The sequence below is a fragment of the Rutidosis leptorrhynchoides genome, chromosome 3 (genome assembly GCF_046630445.1).
Source record: "Rutidosis leptorrhynchoides isolate AG116_Rl617_1_P2 chromosome 3, CSIRO_AGI_Rlap_v1, whole genome shotgun sequence".
NCBI classification, from domain to species: domain Eukaryota; kingdom Viridiplantae; phylum Streptophyta; class Magnoliopsida; order Asterales; family Asteraceae; genus Rutidosis; species Rutidosis leptorrhynchoides.
Window position 1 is genome coordinate 653,531,987 of NC_092335.1, and position 23,613 is coordinate 653,555,599.

General features: G+C 33.7%; 1 protein-coding gene across 1 annotated transcript in view; it reads right to left on the bottom strand.

Annotated features, from left to right (window-relative positions):
• The window catches only part of LOC139902499 (protein ROOT HAIR DEFECTIVE 3-like), a 163,773-nt gene that overhangs the window by 16,709 nt on the left and 123,451 nt on the right, over positions 1-23,613 (bottom strand). Inside the window, exons 3-25 of the mRNA XM_071885112.1 lie at positions 21,216-21,365; positions 21,033-21,099; positions 20,819-20,921; positions 20,623-20,693; positions 20,465-20,528; positions 20,316-20,381; positions 20,062-20,109; positions 19,912-19,974; positions 19,732-19,788; positions 18,966-19,124; positions 18,788-18,856; positions 18,599-18,690; positions 18,309-18,387; positions 17,862-18,027; positions 17,563-17,687; positions 17,194-17,456; positions 16,861-16,957; positions 16,621-16,770; positions 16,121-16,225; positions 15,704-15,798; positions 15,531-15,627; positions 14,907-14,992; positions 10,599-10,764 (exon numbers count right to left, since the gene is read on the bottom strand). Coding sequence (XP_071741213.1) covers positions 10,599-10,764; positions 14,907-14,992; positions 15,531-15,627; positions 15,704-15,798; positions 16,121-16,225; positions 16,621-16,770; positions 16,861-16,957; positions 17,194-17,456; positions 17,563-17,687; positions 17,862-18,027; positions 18,309-18,387; positions 18,599-18,690; positions 18,788-18,856; positions 18,966-19,124; positions 19,732-19,788; positions 19,912-19,974; positions 20,062-20,109; positions 20,316-20,381; positions 20,465-20,528; positions 20,623-20,693; positions 20,819-20,921; positions 21,033-21,099; positions 21,216-21,365 — 2,438 coding nt within the window. The remainder of the gene's footprint in view (positions 1-10,598; positions 10,765-14,906; positions 14,993-15,530; positions 15,628-15,703; positions 15,799-16,120; positions 16,226-16,620; positions 16,771-16,860; positions 16,958-17,193; positions 17,457-17,562; positions 17,688-17,861; positions 18,028-18,308; positions 18,388-18,598; positions 18,691-18,787; positions 18,857-18,965; positions 19,125-19,731; positions 19,789-19,911; positions 19,975-20,061; positions 20,110-20,315; positions 20,382-20,464; positions 20,529-20,622; positions 20,694-20,818; positions 20,922-21,032; positions 21,100-21,215; positions 21,366-23,613) is intronic.

The following is a 23,613-nucleotide window of genomic DNA, read 5'->3' on the forward strand; positions in this document are numbered from 1 at the left end:
GGGACAAGCACTTACCTCTCGCCGAGTTCTCTTACAACAATAGTTATCACGCGAGTATTAAAGCCGCACCTTTTGAAGCGCTATATGGCCGCAAATGTCGTTCACCTCTTTGTTGGGCCGAGGTAGGCGACGTGCAAATCACCGGACCCGAACTCATTCACGAAACCACCGAGAAAATCGTTCAAATCCGAGATAGGCTTAGGACGGCCCGAAGTCGTCAAAAGAGCTATACCGACAAACGACGCAACGATCTTGAATTTCAAGCCGGTGACCGGGTAATGTTAAAAGTCGCACCTTGGAAGGGTGTAATCCGTTTTGGGAAACGCGGGAAGCTAAATCCGCGGTATATTGGTCCTTTCGAAATCTTGGAGCGTATTGGAACCGTTGCTTATCGTTTAGATCTTCCGCCTCAATTGAACTCCGTTCATCCTACTTTCCATGTATCCAACTTGAAAAAGTGTCTTGCCGAACCCGATATCGTCATTCCTCTCGAGGAGCTTACCATTGATGACAAACTTCATTTCGTGGAGGAACCGGTTGAAATTGTGGACACCTCCGTCAAGACATTGAAACAAAGCCGAATCCCGATTGTTAAAGTCCGTTGGAACGCCAAAAGGGGACCCGAGTTCACTTGGGAAAGACAAGATCAAATGCAAAGGAAGTATCCTCATCTATTCGTGAATTCGGAAACGCAAGATCTCGAGGAAGAAACAACGACTACTACGCCTACTTAAATTTCGGGACGAAATTTCTTTTAAGGTGTAGGTAATGTAACATCCCGCCTTTTTCCATTTACTTTTCCGTTTAACTATTTAAGTTCCGTTATATGTTTATAACACATCTCGTTAATACGCGTTTGAATTATCTCGTTTAGGTAATTCCCGTACCCGTTTCCTAAGTTGAGGGACTAAAGTTGCCAAATGGAGAAAGAGATGACTAGGTCAACTAGTCAACTCTTTCCCCTCCATTCATTTTATCACCTCCCAAACAATACTTCACCTTTTTCTCTCAAAACCCTCAAACCTTCAATCATCATCCAAATTCGTTCAAGAAGGATTCGATCAAAACAAATTGCATATTTGAACTCCTCGTGATCTCCTCTTCGTTTCCATACCGATTTCATCAATTTTGGGTAACTTTCTAAAATCACTAATTCTTGTGTTCTTGAGATTTTTAAGTTATAAGGTTGTTAATTAGTGTCTATGGCTCGAGTCTAGTTTGTTTATGTGATTTGTATGCTCGTTTTTGATAGTTTGATGTAACTAGTTCATATTGAAAGAATGCTTGCTTAATCTTGAGTTTTAGGTGTTCATATGTTGTTGAATGATGAAAGTTCATGTTTTAATTGTGTTCCCAACATCACTAGCTTCAAATTGGTATGTAGGTTGACATGGATTAGTTTCATATACAAGATTGTTGAATTTGTGATTTTGGATTAGGGTTTGATGAACTTGAAATGGACTTTTGATGCATTGAATACCATGGATTATTATTGGTAAGTGTCTAGTTGGATTGTATGCTTGATTACCTTCGAAACGGCATATCATTCATGTAAATTGGTTGCCCGAATCGTGAAATGCATATTTGGAACTTGAACCTTGATTATGGACGTTTAAATGCGGTTTTGGAATGTGTAAGTGTTGAATTGCTTGATGAAATGTGTCTAGGTGTTTTCCTCGTCAAATTACCTTTCCGGTGATATAAAATACATGTCCTAATTGTTTGCGGGTTGTAAAATGTGTTGGTTTGTGTTTTGGTTTGTGTTTTGGTTCGTGCACTTAGGAAATACAGCAACCAGGGCCTGTAAACCCCTCAGGACGCCGTCCAGATACCCAGGACGACGTCCCACTTTTCTTACCTAGACGCCGTCTAGGAATTGGGGACGCCGTCCCACCCTTTTATTCGAGACGCCGTCTAGCCAGTTGGGACGCCGTCCCATTTGGCTAAAACTGGCTGTTCGCTTTGGTCATTTGACATGAAAATGTTTGCTATGCTACGGACCTCCGATTAACATGAAACTTGGCCAACATGCTCATATATGATTATATAACTTAGAAAAATTGTCGGATATCCAACCCGACCCCGTTGACTTTTCTGTTGACTTTGACCCGACCAAGTTGACTTTTAATCAAACTTAACCAAATGATTGTGCAATCGTTCTAACACGTTTTTATACTTGTACCTTGCATGAAACATGACAATTTGATTCACATGCTATTACGATCGAGTCTTAACGAGCCATAGGACTAATTGAACATCTTTGACCTATCATGTTTACCGTTATTGATACGACCTATTTGTTTAGGTCAAGACTAGCATTGTTCTTTGCACACGTTTACTTGTTGAAGTACTTTACTACTCGTGCACTCAAGGTGAGATCATAGTCCCACTTTTACTCTTTTTGAACTTACATTTGGGATGAGAAAACATAAACATTTCTTTACTAAGTGGACACAAGTACAGGAAAACAAACATTCTACATACGAGTTTAGAACAAAATCCTCAATTCGATTATCATTAGTTACACTTGCCGGGTGTAAGCGAGAACTTATGTTGTATGGATCCATATGGGTTTGACAAACCCTCATTCAAACGGTTCGCTACCGTTTACGAATGAAATATATTTTCGAGAAACAGTGTATGTTCTAGCACTAAGTGATGGGGTTCAATGGAAGGAAATGTTAAGCATTGATAATTGGGTGCTCGTGAAACAAACTTTTGGAATGTATTACTATTATTTCATTGATGCAAATCTTGTGGTTCACTTGTACTTACTTACTTAAACCTATGATTTCACCAACGTTTTCGTTGACAGATTTCTATGTTTTTCTCAGGTCCTTGAACGATACATGATATATGCTTCCGCTCATTATTTGATACTTGCCTTGGATGTCGAGTATATGTGCATTTCATGGAGCGTCTTTTGGCTTTACTTTAAACCGTGTCGCCTAGATTTCATTCGTATTATAACGTTGTAACTTAACTTTTGGTTGAACAATTCTTGTAAATTTTGGGAACAATCTTTATTATGAAATGAAGGCGACATATTTTGGTCAAACTTTGTCTTAAAGACTTATGACCACGTAACGGGACCTAAGTAGACGGCGCCGTCAAACATGATTTGGTCGGGTCGCTACAGAATGGTTTGAAACATATTTCATTTTATAAGCATCATCAAAAACGTTCGAGAATTCAAGATTGGGTTTTGAGTTTATATTTTTTTTTTTCGAATTGCTACTGCTTCTATATATATTTTTTTTCTTTTGTTTTAATTAATTAAATCAACCACTTATCTTTTCTGTTTAGTTTACGATTCCAAAAACCAATTTTGTTGTGTTATTATTGTGTTTGATTTGGTTTCCTGGTCGATTTAGTCTTGGATGAAGAAGAAGATGAGAAACAGATAGAGATAATAGATATATAGATTTAGGAAGAGAATAAATCAGAAAAAACATGAGCAGAGCAATGGTTTAGGGTATTGATGTAACATCCCGCGTTTTTCCGTTAAATTTATTTTTAACACTATCTTTTTTTTAAATAATACCTTTCGTTATTTAAATTCGTAGTTTCCGTTGACCAACGTTCTTAATTTTCCCGTTATTTAATTATAACATCACTCGTTTACTCGAGCGTTTTTAAAATATTCGTTTGGTTAATTCCCGCACCCGCTTTGAAACTTGAGGGACCGAGGTTGCCAAGTGGCAAACTAGTTGACTAGGTCAACTAGTCAACCCACCTTATCCATCCATTCATTCATTTCACCTCCCACCTTCTTCCTCTTTTCTCTCTACTTCCCTTTCATGAACTCAAACACCCATCTTCATAAAATCATCATCTAAATCCGGATCGAGAAGCAAACTTCAAAACAAATTACATTTTCGTGATCCTCTCTTCATCCTCTACATTTTGGTACAAATTTCTTCACATTTGGGTAACATTTCTAAAACTCTAGATTTTCTCTAAATTCGTTTTATATACTTGAAATGGTGTTAGTTAGTGTCTATGGCTCGTGTATAACATGAATATATGTTTTGTTTGTTCGATTTGTTGATCTGAGTAACTAGTTTGAACACTTGAAAATGGGTTTGCTTAATCTTTGATTTTGGAAGATTAAAGGTTGTTAAATTGTTAAAGATCATGTTTTAATTGTGTTACTAGTATCACTAGCTTCATTTTGATGTGTAGGTTGTTTTAGAAAACTTCATAAACTTGATTATTGGTTTTGGTGGATTTGGGTTAGGGTTTGATGAACTTGAAATGAACTTTTGATGCTTTGAATGACATGAAATGTTATTTGTAAGTGTTAGGTTGTATTGTATGCTTGATCACCTTCGAAACGGCATATCATTCATATAAATTGGTTGCCGAATCATCGAATTTCATTTATGAACTTGAGTGCATTTAATGAGGAGCTTTGAATGTGATTTTGGTTGTTGTAAAAGTAAATGTGATGGATGAAATGTGTTTAGTTGTTTTCCTTGTCAAAATACCTTTCCGATGATATAAGATACATGCTTTGGTTGTTTGCGGGTCATAAATGGTGATTGGTTGAAGTTAGGTTCGTGCATAAAACTTAAAAACTGCTAGAATTCTCTGCACAGGTAATGGCGCGGCGCGCCATATACCCGCGCGGCGCGCCAAAGTGGTCTGTCCAACTTTGTCGATTTTTGAATAATGTTTGCTACGCAACGCACCTCCGATTCACATGTAACTTGTTCTAACATGCTCATATATGATTAAAAACCTCAGAAAAATAGTTCGGGACCCGACCCGAACGTGTTGACTTTTCGTTGACTTTGACCGACCGAAGTTCGACTTTTTGTCAAACTTAACCAAATGATTGTGCAATCTTCCTAACTTGTTTCTATACTTGTATCTTGCATGAAACTTGACAAATTGATTCACATGCTATATTTAATCGAGTCGTAACGAGCCATAGGACTAATTGAACACATTTGACGTAACCGGTTAATTAATACAACTTACTTGTTTAGGTCAAGGCTAAGCAACTATCATGCACACGTTTACTTTGTGAAGTACTTTTATACTCGTGCACTCGAGGTGAGATCATAGTCCCATCTTTCAAACAACTTTTATGCTTTAAACTATGGGATGAGAAACATATACGTATCATACTTTTATACATTGAACACAAGTACGAAAATGAACATTCCACGTACGGGTTTGAACAAAAAGCCTCAATTCAATTATCATTAGTTACACTTGCAGGGTGTAAACGTGAACTTATATTATGTGATCACATGGGCTTGACGAGCCTCATTCGGACGGTTCGCTACCGTTAGCGGATGAAATATATTTTCGGGTCTAGTGTATGTTCTAACACTACGCAAAGGGTGCAAAACAGTTAAGTTTGATAATTGGGTGCCCGGGATACAAACAACAACTTTGGAATGCAAATGATTTTGATAATCATCTTATACTAAATCTTGTGGTTCAAATACAACGTTTACTAAAACACCTATGATTTCACCAACGTTTTTCGTTGACAGTTTTCTATATGTTTCTCAGGTTCATACTTGGCTATTTGATACATGCTTCTGCGTACACTCATACTTGCTTGGAGTCAAGCATGCATGCATACACTCTGATTTCTTGCTTGGGGTCAAGCATACATACATACATACGCTAGTGATAGCACCTTTGGATTCAAACATATTGTTTACATACTTACGCTATTTATAGCAACCGCGATTTTAAACTAATTATGTCGCAAGTTACCTCATTTATAATTTATACTTTTGCAAATTTAAAATTGTTGTCGAACGGTTTTGTAAACTAAACTTTGCAAGCATGATACGTTTCAAAAGAATGCGATATAATTTTGGTCAAACGAGTCTCATATAGGGACTACGACCACGTTTCGGGACCTCAGTTAGCGACGCCGTCAATGACGATTTTGGTCGGGTCGCCACAGATGGTATCAGAGCGTTGGTTGTAGGGAACTAGGATGTGCATTAGTGTGTCTGACAGAGTCGTTGGGACGCATTAGTGAATCTAGACTACAACCGGATAGTTAGCCATTGCATTCTGACATACATTTGCTATAGATAGCACTTACTTGACTACTTGTGCATTATACTTGAATCATTCTTAGGCAAACTTCTTGATGGTACCAAGCTTTCATCATACGAATCCGTATTCTGCCACTTTCTGGTAACACACGTAAATTCAAGATTCATACACGTATGGATGACGACGACTTCATTAGTCACACTTGTTCAGGAACTCTGTCTCCCGGATTGTTATTTGCCACCGTTTCAACTTACTATCGGTTTCCCACTGGTGTTTCTTACTATCTACTTTTTGGTGTTACTACCATCACTAATCTAGGTGAGTATCGTCATCAACATTTATCACTACGGTTGCGTGCTACTCGTTATCATGACTCGTTACTCTTTTCATACCTGAATACATTATTGTCTGACTTGAACCGCATTGACGTGAACAAACATTTATACACTTCCCTCGAGGAACGCTTCTTTAGAGTTGCAGAAATTCTTTCGATTTAATACGAGTCACGTTTGAGACGTCGTTACACTTTGTTCATTCTAGATCTTCACAGTTACACGAACTTAATGTTATGGAGTGATGTGGGAATGGAGGTATGAGTTAGCGTAATATAACGACACTCGATCAACGTGGTTATATTACGGTAAGCCATACCAAAGTTCTAATGACTCGTGATGGTGATTGGACTCGATCAACCTAATCACCACCATGTGCCATGTACATGACTTCATTTTTCTTGTTTGAATATCCAAAAACTCCGAGAATGTTGATAACAACCATACCAGGGACACATCTTCGATTATTGTCGAACCATACCCATGCTTCCGAAGGAATGACAAATTCTTTCATTTTTAAACATATGTTACACGTGTATACTATCTCGTTTTCGCACAGTTTTATCGACGAACTACGATATGCTTGTTATGCTCATATCGAGGCAGAAACTTCTCCCGCATTACACTCGTACTTTCGTATAAAGAAGCTTTCTACCTAAATTCTCAATGGAGAGAGAGACTCTTCACACTATACAATCATTCGCCACGAGGGTGAATAGTCCTAACGAACATTTTCGAAAATCGATAAATCTTCCGCGGCGCGAATTTCTTGAGAAACTTGTTCTATCTAACGTTTTCAAGTCCTAACAAACTTTTTCAAATATACCTTAAAGAAATGTACCTCGTTTTGGATCGAGATTCTCATTTCACTTCTAGATTTCGGAGTGCCTTACAAAAAGCCTCGGGACCACGCTTAAACATGAGTACAACACATCAACCACAACCCGACGGACCGAGCAAACATATGATTCAAACTTTGGAAACCATAATACGAGTTCGTGTTATCGACTTCAAATTTACTTGAGAAAAGTACTTGCCTTTAGTTAAATTCTCTTACTACAATAATTTTCATTCGAGTATTAACGTCACACTTTTCGAGGACCCGTATAGCCGTGAATGTCATTTTCTTAAATTGTTGAACCGAAGTAGGTGACAAGCGAACCACCGGACCCGAACTCATTCATGAAACAACCGGAAATTTTTTCAATTCCAGGAAAGGCTCAAGACGGCCCGTAGTCGCCAAAAGAGCCATACAAGGGTTAAACGTAAACCTCTCGAATTCCAAGTGGGAAACCGCGTAACATTAAAAGTCACACCTTGAAAAGGTGTAGTCCGTTTCGGAAACGTAGAAAGCTAAATCCGCGATATTTTTAGTCCTTTTGAAATTTTGGGGTGTGTTGTGCCCGTTGCTTACCGCTTCGAACTTCCGACTCAAACAAATTCCGTTCATCCTACATTCTGTGTATCAAACTTAAAGGCGTGTCTTGCGAGACAAGAACTTGTTATCCTCTTCGATGAACTTACTATCAATGATAAACCTCACTTCCAAGGAGGACCGGTTGAAACTATAAATCGTGGAACCAAACTTTAAACCAACGTAAAATCGCGACTGTCGAAGTTCGTTGAAATACCCGAGGGAGTACCTTCACTTATTCGTAGAACCGACAACGCAAGATCTCGAGGAAGAAACAACGACTACTACTTTCAACTAAATTTCGGGACGAAATTTCTTTTAAGGTGTAGGTAATGTAACATCCCGCGTTTTTCCGTTAAATTTATTTTTAACACTATCTTTTTTTTAAATAATACCTTTCGTTATTTAAATTCGTAGTTTCCGTTGACCAACGTTCTTAATTTTCCCGTTATTTAATTATAACATCACTCGTTTACTCGAGCGTTTTTAAAATATTCGTTTGGTTAATTCCCGCACCCGCTTTGAAACTTGAGGGACCGAGGTTGCCAAGTGGGCAAACTAGTTGACTAGGTCAACTAGTCAACCCACCTTATCCATCCATTCATTTCACCTCCCACCTTCTTCCTCTTTTCTCTCTACTTCCCTTTCATGAACTCAAACACCCATCTTCATAAAATCATCATCTAAATCCGGATCGAGAAGCAAACTTCAAAACAAATTACATTTTCGTGATCCTCTCTTCATCCTCTACATTTTGGTACAAATTTCTTCACATTTGGGTAACATTTCTAAAACTCTAGATTTTCTCTAAATTCGTTTTATATACTTGAAATGGTGTTAGTTAGTGTCTATGGCTCGTGTATAACATGAATATATGTTTTGTTTGTTCGATTTGTTGATCTGAGTAACTAGTTTGAACACTTGAAAATGGGTTTGCTTAATCTTTGATTTTGGAAGATTAAAGGTTGTTAAATTGTTAAAGTTCATGTTTTAATTGTGTTACTAGTATCACTAGCTTCATTTTGATGTGTAGGTTGTTTTAGAAAACTTCATAAACTTGATTATTGGTTTTGGTGGATTTGGGTTAGGGTTTGATGAACTTGAAATGAACTTTTGATGCTTTGAATGACATGAAATGTTATTTGTAAGTGTTAGGTTGTATTGTATGCTTGATCACCTTCGAAACGGCATATCATTCATATAAATTGGTTGCCGAATCATCGAATTTCATTTATGAACTTGAGTGCATTTAATGAGGAGCTTTGAATGTGATTTTGGTTGTTGTAAAAGTAAATGTGATGGATGAAATGTGTTTAGTTGTTTTCCTTGTCAAAATACCTTTCCGATGATATAAGATACATGCTTTGGTTGTTTGCGGGTCATAAATGGTGATTGGTTGAAGTTAGGTTCGTGCATAAAACTTAAAAACTGCCAGAATTCTCTGCACAGGTAATGGCGCGGCACGCCATATACCCGCGCGGCGCGCCAAAGTGGTCTGTCCAACTTTGTCGATTTTTGAATAATGTTTGCTACGCTACGCACCTCCGATTCACATGTAACTTGTTCTAACATGCTCATATATGATTAAAAACCTCAGAAAAATAGTTCGGGACCCGACCCGAACGTGTTGACTTTTCGTTGACTTTGACCGACCGAAGTTCGACTTTTTGTCAAACTTAACCAAATGATTGTGCAATCTTCCTAACTTGTTTCTATACTTGTATCTTGCATGAAACTTGACAAATTGATTCACATGCTATATTTAATCGAGTCGTAACGAGCCATAGGACTAATTGAACACATTTCGCCCGATCTTGTGACGTAACCGGTTAATTAATACAACTTTCTTGTTTAGGTCAAGGCTAAGCAACTATCATGCACACGTTTACTTTGTGAAGTACTTTTATACTCGTGCACTCGAGGTGAGATCATAGTCCCATCTTTCAAACAACTTTTATGCTTTAAACTATGGGATGAGAAACATATACGTATCATACTTTTATACATTGAACACAAGTACGAAAACGAACATTCCACGTACGGGTTTGAACAAAAAGCCTCAATTCAATTATCATTAGTTACACTTGCAGGGTGTAAACGTGAACTTATATTATGTGATCACATGGGCTTGACGAGCCTCATTCGGACGGTTCGCTACCGTTAGCGGATGAAATATATTTTCGGGTCTAGTGTATGTTCTAACACTACGCAAAGGGTGCAAAACAGTTAAGTTTGATAATTGGGTGCCCGGGATACAAACAACAACTTTGGAATGCAAATGATTTTGATAATCATCTTATACTAAATCTTGTGGTTCAAATACAACGTTTACTAAAACACCTATGATTTCACCAACGTTTTTCGTTGACAGTTTTCTATATGTTTCTCAGGTTCATACTTGGCTATTTGATACATGCTTCCGCGTACACTCATACTTGCTTGGAGTCAAGCATGCATGCATACACTCTGATTTCTTGCTTGGGGTCAAGCATACATACATACATACGCTAGTGATAGCACCTTTGGATTCAAACATATTGTTTACATACTTACGCTATTTATAGCAACCGCGATTTTAAACTAATTATGTCGCAAGTTACCTCATTTATAATTTATACTTTTGCAAATTTAAAATTGTTGTCGAACGGTTTTGTAAACTAAACTTTGCAAGCATGATACGTTTCAAAAGAATGCGATATAATTTTGGTCAAACGAGTCTCATATAGGGACTACGACCACGTTTCGGGACCTCAGTTAGCGACGCCGTCAATGACGATTTTGGTCGGGTCGCCACAATTGACGGGTATTCGAGAGGTCACGGGTTCGAGTCCCGATGATGGCATTTTTTTAAGCCTTTTCCTTTGGAGGTAGCTACTACTACTACTACTACTACTACTACTACTACTACTACTACTACTACTACTACTACTACTACTACTACTACTACTACTACTACTATTACTATTATTATTATTATTATTATTATTATTATTATTATTATTATTATTATCTTTATTATTGTTATTATCTTTATTATTGTTATTACTAATTATAATTATTGTTACTAGTATTATTATTATTATTATTATTATTATTATTATTAAAAGTATCATTATAATTATTAGCATTATCATTATAATTATTAGTATTATCATTAAGTATTGTTATTATTATTATAGTTATTATTATTATTACTACTAGTATCAAGTATTATTATCACAAATTATTATTTTCATTATCATTTTATTGTTAAAATGAGTATTTTTATTATTATTAGGAACTATTGTTATTATCATTTTCATTAAAAACTACTATCATTATAATAATAATAATAATAATAATAATAATAATTATTATTATTATTATTATTATTATTATTTTTACTACTAATATCATTATTATTATTACTATTACTATTTAAGATATTACAAAAATTATTAATATCATTACTATTGTAAACATATAAGATTTTTATTATTTTTATTATTAGTATTATAAGAACTTTAATTTTTACTATTATTATTATTTTTACATTATTATGATTAATATCATTCTTACTACTAGTATTATTATTGTTATTACAAAATAATACAACTATTTATTCATTATCATTATTAATATTATTTGATCAAATAAATACTTATATATATAATATATACAAGTATGTATATAGAAATATATAACAATTGAAATAATATATATAAACTTATTCGATTACAAGTATATGTGTTAATATATATACTTGATATAGGTTCGTGATTCCGAGGACAACTCTGCACTTGTTCAGTGCCATCATACACATATTTACTACAAACTATCGTATCGTATCGTGAGTTTTCATAGCTCCCTTTTTATATATATTTTTTGGGCTGAGAATACATGCGCAACTTTTATAACTGTTTTACACGTTAGACACAAGTACTCAATTATTATTTATGCTATTACGTGCTTTGTCATGCTAAATCCTTGCCGTAATAACGTTAATTGCTGAGGTATAAGATGCAAGCTTAGTTATTGTGAGTAGCGCTACTGAGAGTGACGTCTCTAGTCAGTTGACCGTTGGCCTTTGGCCACATAATAATGATTCAACGACATGAATAACAAGTGTCACTGGGTAACTTTGTTTAGTCGCGATATTACAAACATCAACTCTTTCTTGATATATTTGATATTAATCAACTTTAAACCGAAATCTTGTGGTCTAATGCTATAATGAACTATTAATTTATGATAAACCTATGAACTCACTCAACCTCGTGTCTACTTTTTAAGCATGTTTATTCTCAGGTACTTAAATATTGCTTCCGCTGTGTATTTGCTAATTGAAAGCCACATTACAACGAGTCATTCATGGATAATTTGAAAGACTTGCATTTGCTAATTTGATGATGATTGCTTGCTATGAATGAAGACTTCATTACATATCATATCAATTAAAGACATTTAATGCGTTGTTCATTAAATACAAGCTAATGACTATTTATCTTCCGCTGCAAAACTCAACAAATGTAATAAAACGCCTCATATAGAGCCGTTCTCATTATACGATTGCTTGATTTGATATATTAGTCACAAATACCCCAAGCCCTATTTGGGGGTGTGACACAAATTACAAGCTTTTGCCATACACACCCTTAAAATTTAAAAATGCTTTGAATAAATGTAAAAAATATTTTAAATAATCAAACTCTAAATTATCTCGATTCATCTTTAGAAACCTCAACTTCGTATGAATAATTCCCTTTTACATTTTTACTATATACTTGTCTCGCTCAGGTAAGTGCTCCGTAGACATTGCTAAAATTCTCATTTGGACCTCAAGGTCCTTGTGTTTGTAGTAACCTTCTTTATTAAGTCTGGTGTCTTCAAACATTGATGTGATCGACTGATCAAAATGACTCGCGAGATGAAGCAGCAAAACTGAATGATGTTTTGGGGATATAGCTTTTCGTGCTTTTCCCTCATTACGTGGGAACGGATCGCTAACAAATTACAGTGGTGTTTGCGTTTTTGTCAACTTATTCCTATAGTTGTTCATCAAGACCTCAGTTGACATGTTCGTTGTATTTTGGAAGGTAACGACGACTTGAAAACTAGAACGAGACTTAAATACTTTTGTTTGTCTTTCGGAAAGAACCAAGCTGCATAATTGTCGAACGACATCATGTTTATTAGGTAACTTGAAAGTTTATGGTCAGAAGATAAAATATTTTAAACATGTTTAATGTTAGAAAGTGTCTTGAACCTAAACTTAGATGATCTACTTGTAGAATTGAAGGGCTAAAACCGACCATTGATTAAAGTCCTGGGCGTGCACTGAAAGATCAAATTTGATCTAGAAAATGTCCATAGTCGTCCGATAAATAACAAAAAACTTGATATAAGGTTCATATTTGTTCATGGTATTCTATTTTACATGTTTGCTAAATTTAACTCACAAATTCGCGGGATCATAATATAAACTACCATCAAATGTATTTCAATACATTAACAAATTAAAATTTCTAGAAGTGCATAACATTTTCACTAATGGAATCAACAAGGGGTGTATCTTCTACGCTGCTGGGGGATCCATCAACTTTTAATTTTTAACGCAATTACATTATTGCAACATGGTATACAATGGCGACTCCACTTGGAGTCAAGTGGGGTCAAAAGACCCCATTAAATAAATTTTTTATGTATAAAATACTATTAAAATTGTATAGGACACCACTAAATTTATAAATATGACCCCATATATTTTAAAAATCATTGATTTGTATGGAAGTAAATGGCTATTTTTTATGAAATTTTTTTTAGAAAGTACCACTCAAATTGAATGGGACCCATTGAATTTACATCCAAGAATCGCCACTGATGGTATATGAACGTGTGATAGGAGGGTCCTAGTCTTCTTATATTTGAGTAAATAATCAAATTTATAGCTTTTTAGTTAAGTACTTTGAACTTTTGAAATAAATTAAAGTTCACATAAAAGAGGTTTGATTAAAATGGAAAAGACTAGCGCAGTTTAGTTTATCAACAATTTATTTTAGGGTTAAAGTCATAAATAAGCCATATACTTTCAGTTTTGTCCCAATGTAGACTATATACTCCAAAAAATACCAATGTATGTTATATACTCTTAAAAGTTGTATCGATGTACACAAATTTAACAAGTTACCTGCTGAACCGGTAAAGTTAATTATTTAACATTTTTTTTTTTGCATTTTATATGGCTACAAATAGGTCATATACTTTCAGTTTTGTTCCGATGTAAGCTATATACTTTCACTTTTGTTCCGATGTAGGCTATATACTTTCAATTTTGTTTCGATGTATCACTAACGTCATTCTCCATGTAGGATGCTACGTCATCGTCATTCTCCATATTAGTACACTTTATGAAAGTATATAGCCTACATTTGGTCAAAAATGAAAGTATATGACTTATTTATGCCTTTAACCCTTTATTTTATCTTTTTTAGCATTTGATTTGTTGACAATTTATTTCATCTTTTTCGTATCACTCGGACATTATCACCGGTTAGAATTTAAACAAACTTAGAATGTAAAATTTACACTTTAGTCTCTGTACTTGATATATTTACATTGCTACCCTGAACATATTTACATTCGGAACCTTTGGCTTTTGTTTACTCTGATATTGTGGGAATATTTAAGCGCCATAGCACTAGACCACCTTCATTTTGTTCATTGCTGCACTAAACCTTTGACTTTTGTTCCCGACAATATAATAGATACAATTTGCATACACTAGATTACATAAATCAGGGTCTCTACATAAAACAAAAGTAAAAATAAAAAATTTATACACTTGTATAGAGTAAATATTTAAGGCATAAACTGAAAAGAAATTTGTCTCACTTTATATAAGGTTTTTGTTAACGTATATATAATGCTGCAGAACCCAATATGATTCGTATTCGCAACGTTCGGAATGCGCTTTGAAGTTCATTATAGGCTGCATTTGATTGATCGCTACGTGTTCACAAACATGTCCACACGGCCGTTGGATTAGATTTCGTTAGTAAAGTTGCCTTTAGATTAAGTGTATATAAAATGTCACTTTTTATTGGCTCCTGCACAATTGATACTAGGAGCTATGTGGATGTGGATTATTGGGCCTTCGTCCTTGGTCCGCAAGTCTTCTCATAAGGTTAAGAACGGTAGGAACAATCTTGGCTGATAATGCGAAAATTCCTGGTAGCTGAAGAGCCGAAACAAAACAAAAGAAAAAAGTCAAACGAAAGATGTTGATATTAGTGACTCCTTATCATGTAGATGTGTCAAAATGAACGGGTTGGACAACTATTGATACCACTTAGGATCCCATGAGAGATAAAAAAAAAAAAAACCATTTGAGAAGTTTTATGATTTAAGAATGGATTTTGTTAAGGGTTATCATTAACATGCATTAAATCAATTGTACATAACAGTTATCAATTACTTTTTAACTGGTGGAAATTGTACAATAATATAATGCATCTTAATGACAACCACATTTGCAAAATCCTTTAAGAATACACATAGGGATACTTTGATATTTATCATATTACTATGAAGTTCTTTTTTTCACCCATTTGCCCTGTTAGAGAAAGAAAAAAAAAACATAACCCGAACCGACACATTTGGAGGTTGTGGGTTCAAGTCTCATTAGGAGACAATTTGTGTATACGTATGATTGTACATATTATGTGAGGTAGGGTGTCAGATTGTTGTTATAAAATAAATTATAAAATACTCACAAAGCCATGTCGAAATGCAGAAGCTATGTCTAGTTGAACCCACAAAGCTTTCATGAGCAAATAGCTGACAAAAATCAAAATCAGATACAACGGGTTCCTGCAAATTAAAACGACAGGGGAACATTTAGTCACGACGTAATAAAAATATAGACATAAGATAAAGCAGAAAGAACCTTAAAAGAGTCATGAATTCATTGAAACCCAAGATAAACAAGGCAGCAATAGCCCATGGTGGTGGTAACCAGTTGCTACTTCGCTTGTTAGCTTCCTGAAAATCATAACACAAAATGTACATCAACTACACGATATATAACATAAAAAATGAACTTATCATGTGATTTTATATAGTTATAGACCATAAAACTTAGTTCAAGTGCGTTATGACCCATAGATGTGTACTTATTTTCATCTGTTCACTTATTATGACCCATGCATGTGTACTGTGATGCCAAAACTTCTAGTTACTTAAATATATTACTAAATACTAAACGCAATTATATTAAAGCCATATTTCTGTTTTTCAACTGTTAAAAAATAAATCATCAAAATTAAAGATAATATTAAGAGGGACACCATAATTGTAAACATGCCTGGGCAGAAATAGCTTGAGTGACGGTATATTCTGTCTCTTTTTGAAACTGGCTCCACAAAGATTTGCACTGAATAGGCGTAATCAATGTCTTTGTTGCTGGGACCTGGTATAAACAAATAAATTTCCATAACACCTTGCAAATAAAATCATAAAAAATAACTAAAAATTGCATCTACGTAGAAAAAAAAAAAAAAAAAAAAAAACTTTTGTGAGTTTAATTCAAACAATAGTACTTCTTTTAGTTCGATACATACAATAGCAAAAAAAGGTAAACTAAGAATGTGTAATTATTACCTTCAGCTTATTAAAAAAAAAAAAAAAAAAAAAAAAAAAAAACTGCTTTAGTAGGTCGTATGAACTAACTATACAATTTGAGCAACTTTAAAGTTTAAACCAATATGAAATTTTAGATTTTAGAGATAGAGTACAACCCAAATAAGACTATTCATAAATAAATGGGTCAAAATTGCCACCTCTGACAACATTCATAATTGATACCTTATTCCAGGTGCTCGAGGCCAACGGGTCATTTGAAGTTGTATTCACCGCAGCTACTGGATCCAACAGAGATAAAACTAGGGTTTCCGCAATCTTATCAACATCTCCATCCAAACGAATTGCAGCCAACACAGATAACAACTTTAACGACTGAAAGTTTGAAAATTGATCAATAAATTAATCACGTATAATATGTTACCACTACAAGAATTTACTATTGTCTAATGTGTAGATTCTTACAGCAGTGCGAGCTGTTTTAGTAATTGCTCGAATATCTTCCTTTCCAGTCCAAACTCGAGGCATTTGATCATTATCATGATTAAATATGCTTATAAACCTGTGCACGGTTTTTAAGATAATCACGTAAGAGTAAGAATATTTCCATCTAATACAACAATCATAAGTATAGGAAAATGGGCATAACATGTTTGGTCTGAACAAGTCATTTATTAGTACCGGATAAAATGACTAGTTGACTTGATCCAGAAACACTCTTTTGAAATGAATATAGGTAAAATTTATTGGGTCGAAATTACCACCTCTTACGAGGTTTACAGTAAAAAAGGTCAATACCTCTCTTTCATGAGATACAAAGCTCGGCCGGCTTCTTCTTTAGCTTTCTTTTCAACCAAGTCCCGTGCATAATTCTCGAGTTCTTTAAGGAGCTCCTTTTTGGAGTCTTCTTTCATTTCAAAGCCCGAGAGTGCAGTCGAACACTCGTTGACGGCGTTTTGAGTCTCTCGTTGATAAAGTTTTTTAATTGCGGGCCAAGTATCATCTTTACTCGCTTGAAGAAGAGATTCAACTGGTCCATATAATGCCTCCTTTAGTTTTGACTGCAGAAGAATTTATACAAATGATACATATTCTAATTCTAATTCTAATAGTTTTTCAAATTAAAAAGGTAAAAACTTTAAAGCTATTTCTTTATCGATTAGTTACCTCATGTCGTGTGGAAAGATCAGATAGTTTCGCATTACGAACATCAGCAATATGTGCATCAAGATCATTTGAAAGCTTTTCCATTTCTTTAGATGAATCCCACTCAACTTGTTTGATAATGGCACCTATATTATTAATTAGTAAAAAACTAAGAATTTTTTAATGTCGAAAGTAGGGTCAACCTAACTTGATCCATTACATCCTTATCGAAATGGAAAAAGTACATGTTTTGACCCGTTACATAACCTGCCAATTTTGCCACCACTTAAGAGTTGTCATAAGCAACTTGTATGTAATACCTTCACATTGTCCATTAAATAGTTTCATGATTGACGCTTTGCAATTACGAGCCGCTACTGCAAACCCTTGTCCTTCACTCAAAGCGCTATCAAATGCTTTATTGAATTTTTCCAGTGTCTCAAACCTTATGTGTTGCAATGTTAATTGGTAGGCCGGTTGAACAATCTAATAAATAGTATACAACGAGCAATGAGGAGAAGGGATAATATGAAATATATACATATACATATACATATATATGTTATAATAAAAATTATAACATAAGATTTTTAAGCTTGTTTATGTCATTGTTTAAAATAATAGTTGAAAATACAAGCGAACATTATTGATGCAAAGAAAAGTATAGAGTTTAAGAAGGTTTATGAGATATATCATTTAACGTTACGGTAAATATATAAAGCTTTAAAACTAATAACAAAATGCAAAAGGCAGCAGAGGAACATTACTTGCAACAATTTCTCTTCCATCTGCTTTCTCTTTGCAGTCCTAACATCTTTCTCAAAAAATATAGTCTCCTCATCGTATCTGCAAAAGGAATTCGTCAGAAATACATGTTAGCGCAACAAACTATGTGAAATCTTGTTTAAATTTAAGGGGATATATAATATATAAATTAGTTATATGCACAAGAAAAATAAGAAAAAGGAACATAAGAACCAAGAACTTTTCTACCAACTTCATATGTGTACAAATTAACTAAAAACGAAAACATATTCTAGTATATATGTGCATATACCCTGAAAAACAAATCTCAAGCATTGAACTAAGCTTTCTTCCAAAATCTGGCACTAATTGAGACTTCACAGCATCCTCTAGATCGCACCACTCCTGCAAAAAAATGAAAAATTAAAAAAAATAAAAAATAAGTTCCAATAACCTAAGGGAAGGAAATCAATACGAGTAACAGACATAAGAATAAATGGACCTTGTTTGTAACAAAAGCGGTAAATTTCTCTATAGCAATTTCTTCACATCGAACAGTGGCCACCATCACCTGCATTAGCATCAATGGCACGTATCATGAACAAAAACATAGATTTTTCGGGGAAAAAAACGTAGAATATTCTAGAAGACTTAAAAGGTGATATTAAATTCTAAATTACCTTGTGAGCAGGCAAGTCAAGGTCTCGATTCTCCTTGATAACTTTCCAGATCTGTTCTGCACTAAAAGAGAAACCCGAAGCAGGAACAACTCCTTGCCTATCACCGGCAAGTCCTCCGGGTGCAATAGAATGGTGGAATCGTTGCCTCAAGTTGCCGACCTTACATTTCAAAAAGTATTTAATTAAACTGTTAGCTGAACTATAGGTATATGGTAAACAAACCTTCAATCTATTCTGAGTTTTGCAGTAACTATTAGAGGTGGTAAAATGGGCTGATCAGATGAGTTGATTAACGGGTCATGTCGGAAGTCTCAAACAATTTGGGTTGCGGTGACCCGTGAACACTTTTTATTCAACCTTTAGAAATTCATTGATAGTTAATGAGTTATATATTATATGATTGCAAAAGCAAAGTTATAAAAAAATCTGAACTTTTTTCAGTATAGCATTTTAGGAGGTTTTACGCATTTGAAAACTATGGGATGATTTTTCACCTATATGACCCCCTTGTAGCAAAATCGCTTACCTTAGCTAATATGACCCATTATAGCTATAACAAGACCAGAATTGGCCTATTTATATACAAATGGGTTGAGATTGCCACCCATTTTAATTATGAATGTATTTTCTCTTGGTTGTAAATTTTCTTAAAGCTCACATTTAAAGATCAATATAGCCATAGGCATAAACTATTTGAACAAATATGATATTCTAAGTGCCATGCATACGAAATGCAACTTTTCCTTTCATACAGAATATATTCTACCTGCTCTTTAAATTGCTCTTCCTTCTCTTCGTAACTAGAAAGAGCAACAACTTCAATCTGGTCAATTCATCAACAAGTTAATTAACATTAATAGTAACCATAATTAGACACGATAACTTGATTATTAGATATAGTTAATAATTAGCAGACAGCAAAAAACCAGTATGTTCGGTGTCTTACATTGAAAAATGTACTCAACGGTGTTTCTTTGTGGGCTTCTGGCTTGGGAACAGAATCCCATATCTATGACCAACAAAGGCTTTCATATTCAAAACGTTCGTTCATAGGTAAAAGTTATGGTACAGATAGACATAAGTTTAATAAATTTACCTTTTGAATATCTTCCCTCAAGACGGGCTCTAAATTTTCCAGGGGCGTCTTGAAAGAAACAAAATAAAAATCTTGTCAGTATATGAAACACAGCCCAATACCTGTTTATAAGTATATATGGGTCGACATTTCTACCCCTAAGTTATACAACGGTCTACAACCCAATCGACCCGTTTATAAGTATATGGGTCGACATTGCCACCTCTAGGTTGATAAACGATAAACAAAACTATGTTGATAAATAGACCGCTTACCCTTGTTTTATCACGTATTACAAAAATCAACGTTGTTTTGCGTGGACTAAATAATCTCATCATAACCTGAAATGGAGAAGAAACAACATGTTAACTTTATGAAAATTTACAAGCAAATATAAGAACAAAGCTCTATAGACTACATATACCTGGAATACGGTTTTCAGTAAAGGCTTATTTGCAGCATGCTCACGACCAATATCATGGCACCACCTAAACAACATATATTTTCATCACTCAAAAATTATAATACAAAACTTGCAAAATCCACGTAAAAACTGTATATTTGAGATGTCATTACACATACATGTTTATAAGTACTATGTCTGAAACGGCAAGCGCGAAAAGTGCACTTTGTTTTTCAAAAGCAGTATCATCCTGAAACATTTAACAAATTACTAAGCTGCAAGCAATAACACTGCTTATTTTCCCCCATTTATTTCCATTACAAAAAAAATAATAGTAATAAAAATATCAATTTTTAAAAGAATTTAGAATGCAACCTCGCCTCGTTCTCTTCCATCGGTACCCTCGAGATCCATTACAATAGTGCAAGGCTCAATACCAGCACATCTAGCCATCCATATACCTTTGGTGGTCTGTGACCTGAAAAAAAAACACAAATTGGTCACTTTGCTAAAATGAGGTCAGCAAAATGAATAAATATAAATATAAATAATAAATAATAATAATAACAAAAAAAGAGTAGAAACTTGCCTTCCCTTAAATGCATCCATTTCTTTAAAATTGGTATGAAATAGATGATTTAAAAGTGTGCTCTTTCCTGTCCAGTTCATATAAGCATTAAAGATTTCATTTCGATTTGGCATTAATAATAACATAATATTTATAATTTAATTGTGTAACGTGACATTGAAACTTGCAAACAAGAATCTATACCGCTACTTTGCGGGCCCATGATAGATACAACTGCGTAAGAAAGACCACATTCACCGAGTTTTACTTCCTTTATGAATTTGTCAAGTCCTGATACATTAAAAGTCCCATCTCCGTCTATAAGGTGGGTTGAACAACAATTGGCAGCTTCGCCTGTAACACACACATAGCTGTCAAATGATCATACTTGATCTATATATTTTACTATAGATCATTTCATTTAATATTATCAGTGAACCATTCTATTTGAAACATAAAAACAAACAGGTTCAATTGTACCAAGCAACATTTGGCCCAACCATATCAGTAGCTCCAGGTCTCATTTGTTACAAGAAAATAAACAGACCAAAACCTCTGAAAAACATCATTCATAAAAAGAAAAGAAGCATCAACTATATAAGATCAAACTACACACAATACTGTCATATTAGTCATTGTATTCAATGGCTTGTAGCTCGGTTGATAATGAATTGGGGCATATTTTTTGTCATAAATAGCATAAGGTCACCGGCTATTTAGTGAGTCTTCACATTATACATTATGGATACGCAGCTAATTATGGACCGTTCGGTGTTGCCGGTTATAACCTTTTGCCACAAATATTAAACGTTGTACTAATTTTTGCTCCTATGTAGATATTTTTTGGGTTATTTTTGTTACAATTTGGTCATGAAAATCAATGTTAAGCCTCCTCGTATAATTAGATGAACAAATGGAGACACAAACACTTCTAATGAACAAAACTAACCACAAAAATGCACTTTTAATAACCAAATCAGAACAAAGTAACTACACGTATTCTATTTTGTGTAATTGGCCCCGAATGTGATCATTGTAGCCTACATTTATTACATGCTTATTTTCGTCTCATTGATAACACAAACAACCAACATTAAAATAACGAAAATAAAATCTCTTAATTACAGAAAAATCGACATATTTCATTTTGTAATCGTGCATTTTGTTTCCATATTGATAACGATAACATCCATACAAATAAGCTAGAAATTAACCGCATTACCCATGGAATAGTTTCCTGTATTGAATCAAAATGAGATGATGGTTTAATACTTGAATGATCAATAGGGGAAATTTTTTTTAGAATTTTTTGTTTTCGATTTTGCTTATAAGCGGGGAATTGATCCTCCTGATCTTTGAGTAGAATAATGTTGGTAAAAGAAATTGAAGGTAAAAATACTTTTAAAATTTTTAAAGGTCATTAAGATTCTGAATTAACACACGATAATCTTGACCCTTCAATATTCAATATGATAACCAATTTAATTTTAACCATTAATCGAAACTTTTAGGAATGGCTATGTATATACGAGTGAAATGATCCGTAGAATTACGATTTATTTAAACGAAACAATTTAATAACATGTTTAGGTATTAAGTGAATGTAAATGTAAAAGTCATTTAGTTTAATAATCCGTGGAACCACAGATTCCGACTAAAAAATTTGTCGTTATTTCTAAACACATATTTAGCTACTTAACTTGGTTTGAATAAATGAACCACATTTATTCTCCCACCACCATCCTCTAATTTTCATCACGGTTATTATTTTCCTTGTCATAAAAGCCTACATTTCAACTTTTTTTGAGACATGTATGTTTCGCATACATATGTAACGTAATTAATTTCGTAAAAAAAACTCATATTTGAATAACAATAATATAATCATTATAATAATAATAATAATAATAATAATAATAATAATAATAATAATAATAATAATAATAATAATAATAATAATAAAGTTTGTTTAAAAATTGAGTATTTATAATTATAATAATAGTTATTAGTAATAACAAATGTATCTTGAAATTTTTTTAAAAATTAAAACACAATTGTTATTTTATGAAGATTGTACAATATGCTTCAAAGTTCGTACATGTGTTTATGGAATATTTTCTAAAAGACTGTCCAATTTATTTTAAAGTTTGTACATATGGTCATGGGGTGTTTTATCATACGGTTGTACATAATGCTTTAAATATAGTACATATGGTTATTGAAAGTTTTACCATAAGGTTGTACATAATGCTTCAAATATTATACATATGGTAGTTTTTCATTTATTATTATATTGTGTTTTTTAATTAGAATTAATTAATTAATTATTTCTAAATTAATTAATAATGACATCATTATTAAACAAAATTAAAGGATAATTAGTGAAATGATGGTATTATCATTTTAGAGGTTTATATATATATATATATATATATATATATATATATATATATATATATATATATATATATATATATATATATATATATATATAGTGTTTTAATCAAGAGGAGAGTACTTTTTTTTAGGGGAATTGGAGGAAAGTAATTATTTTTCATTTTTTATTTCAAGCATTAAGATCACATGAATGTTTTGTTTCTTA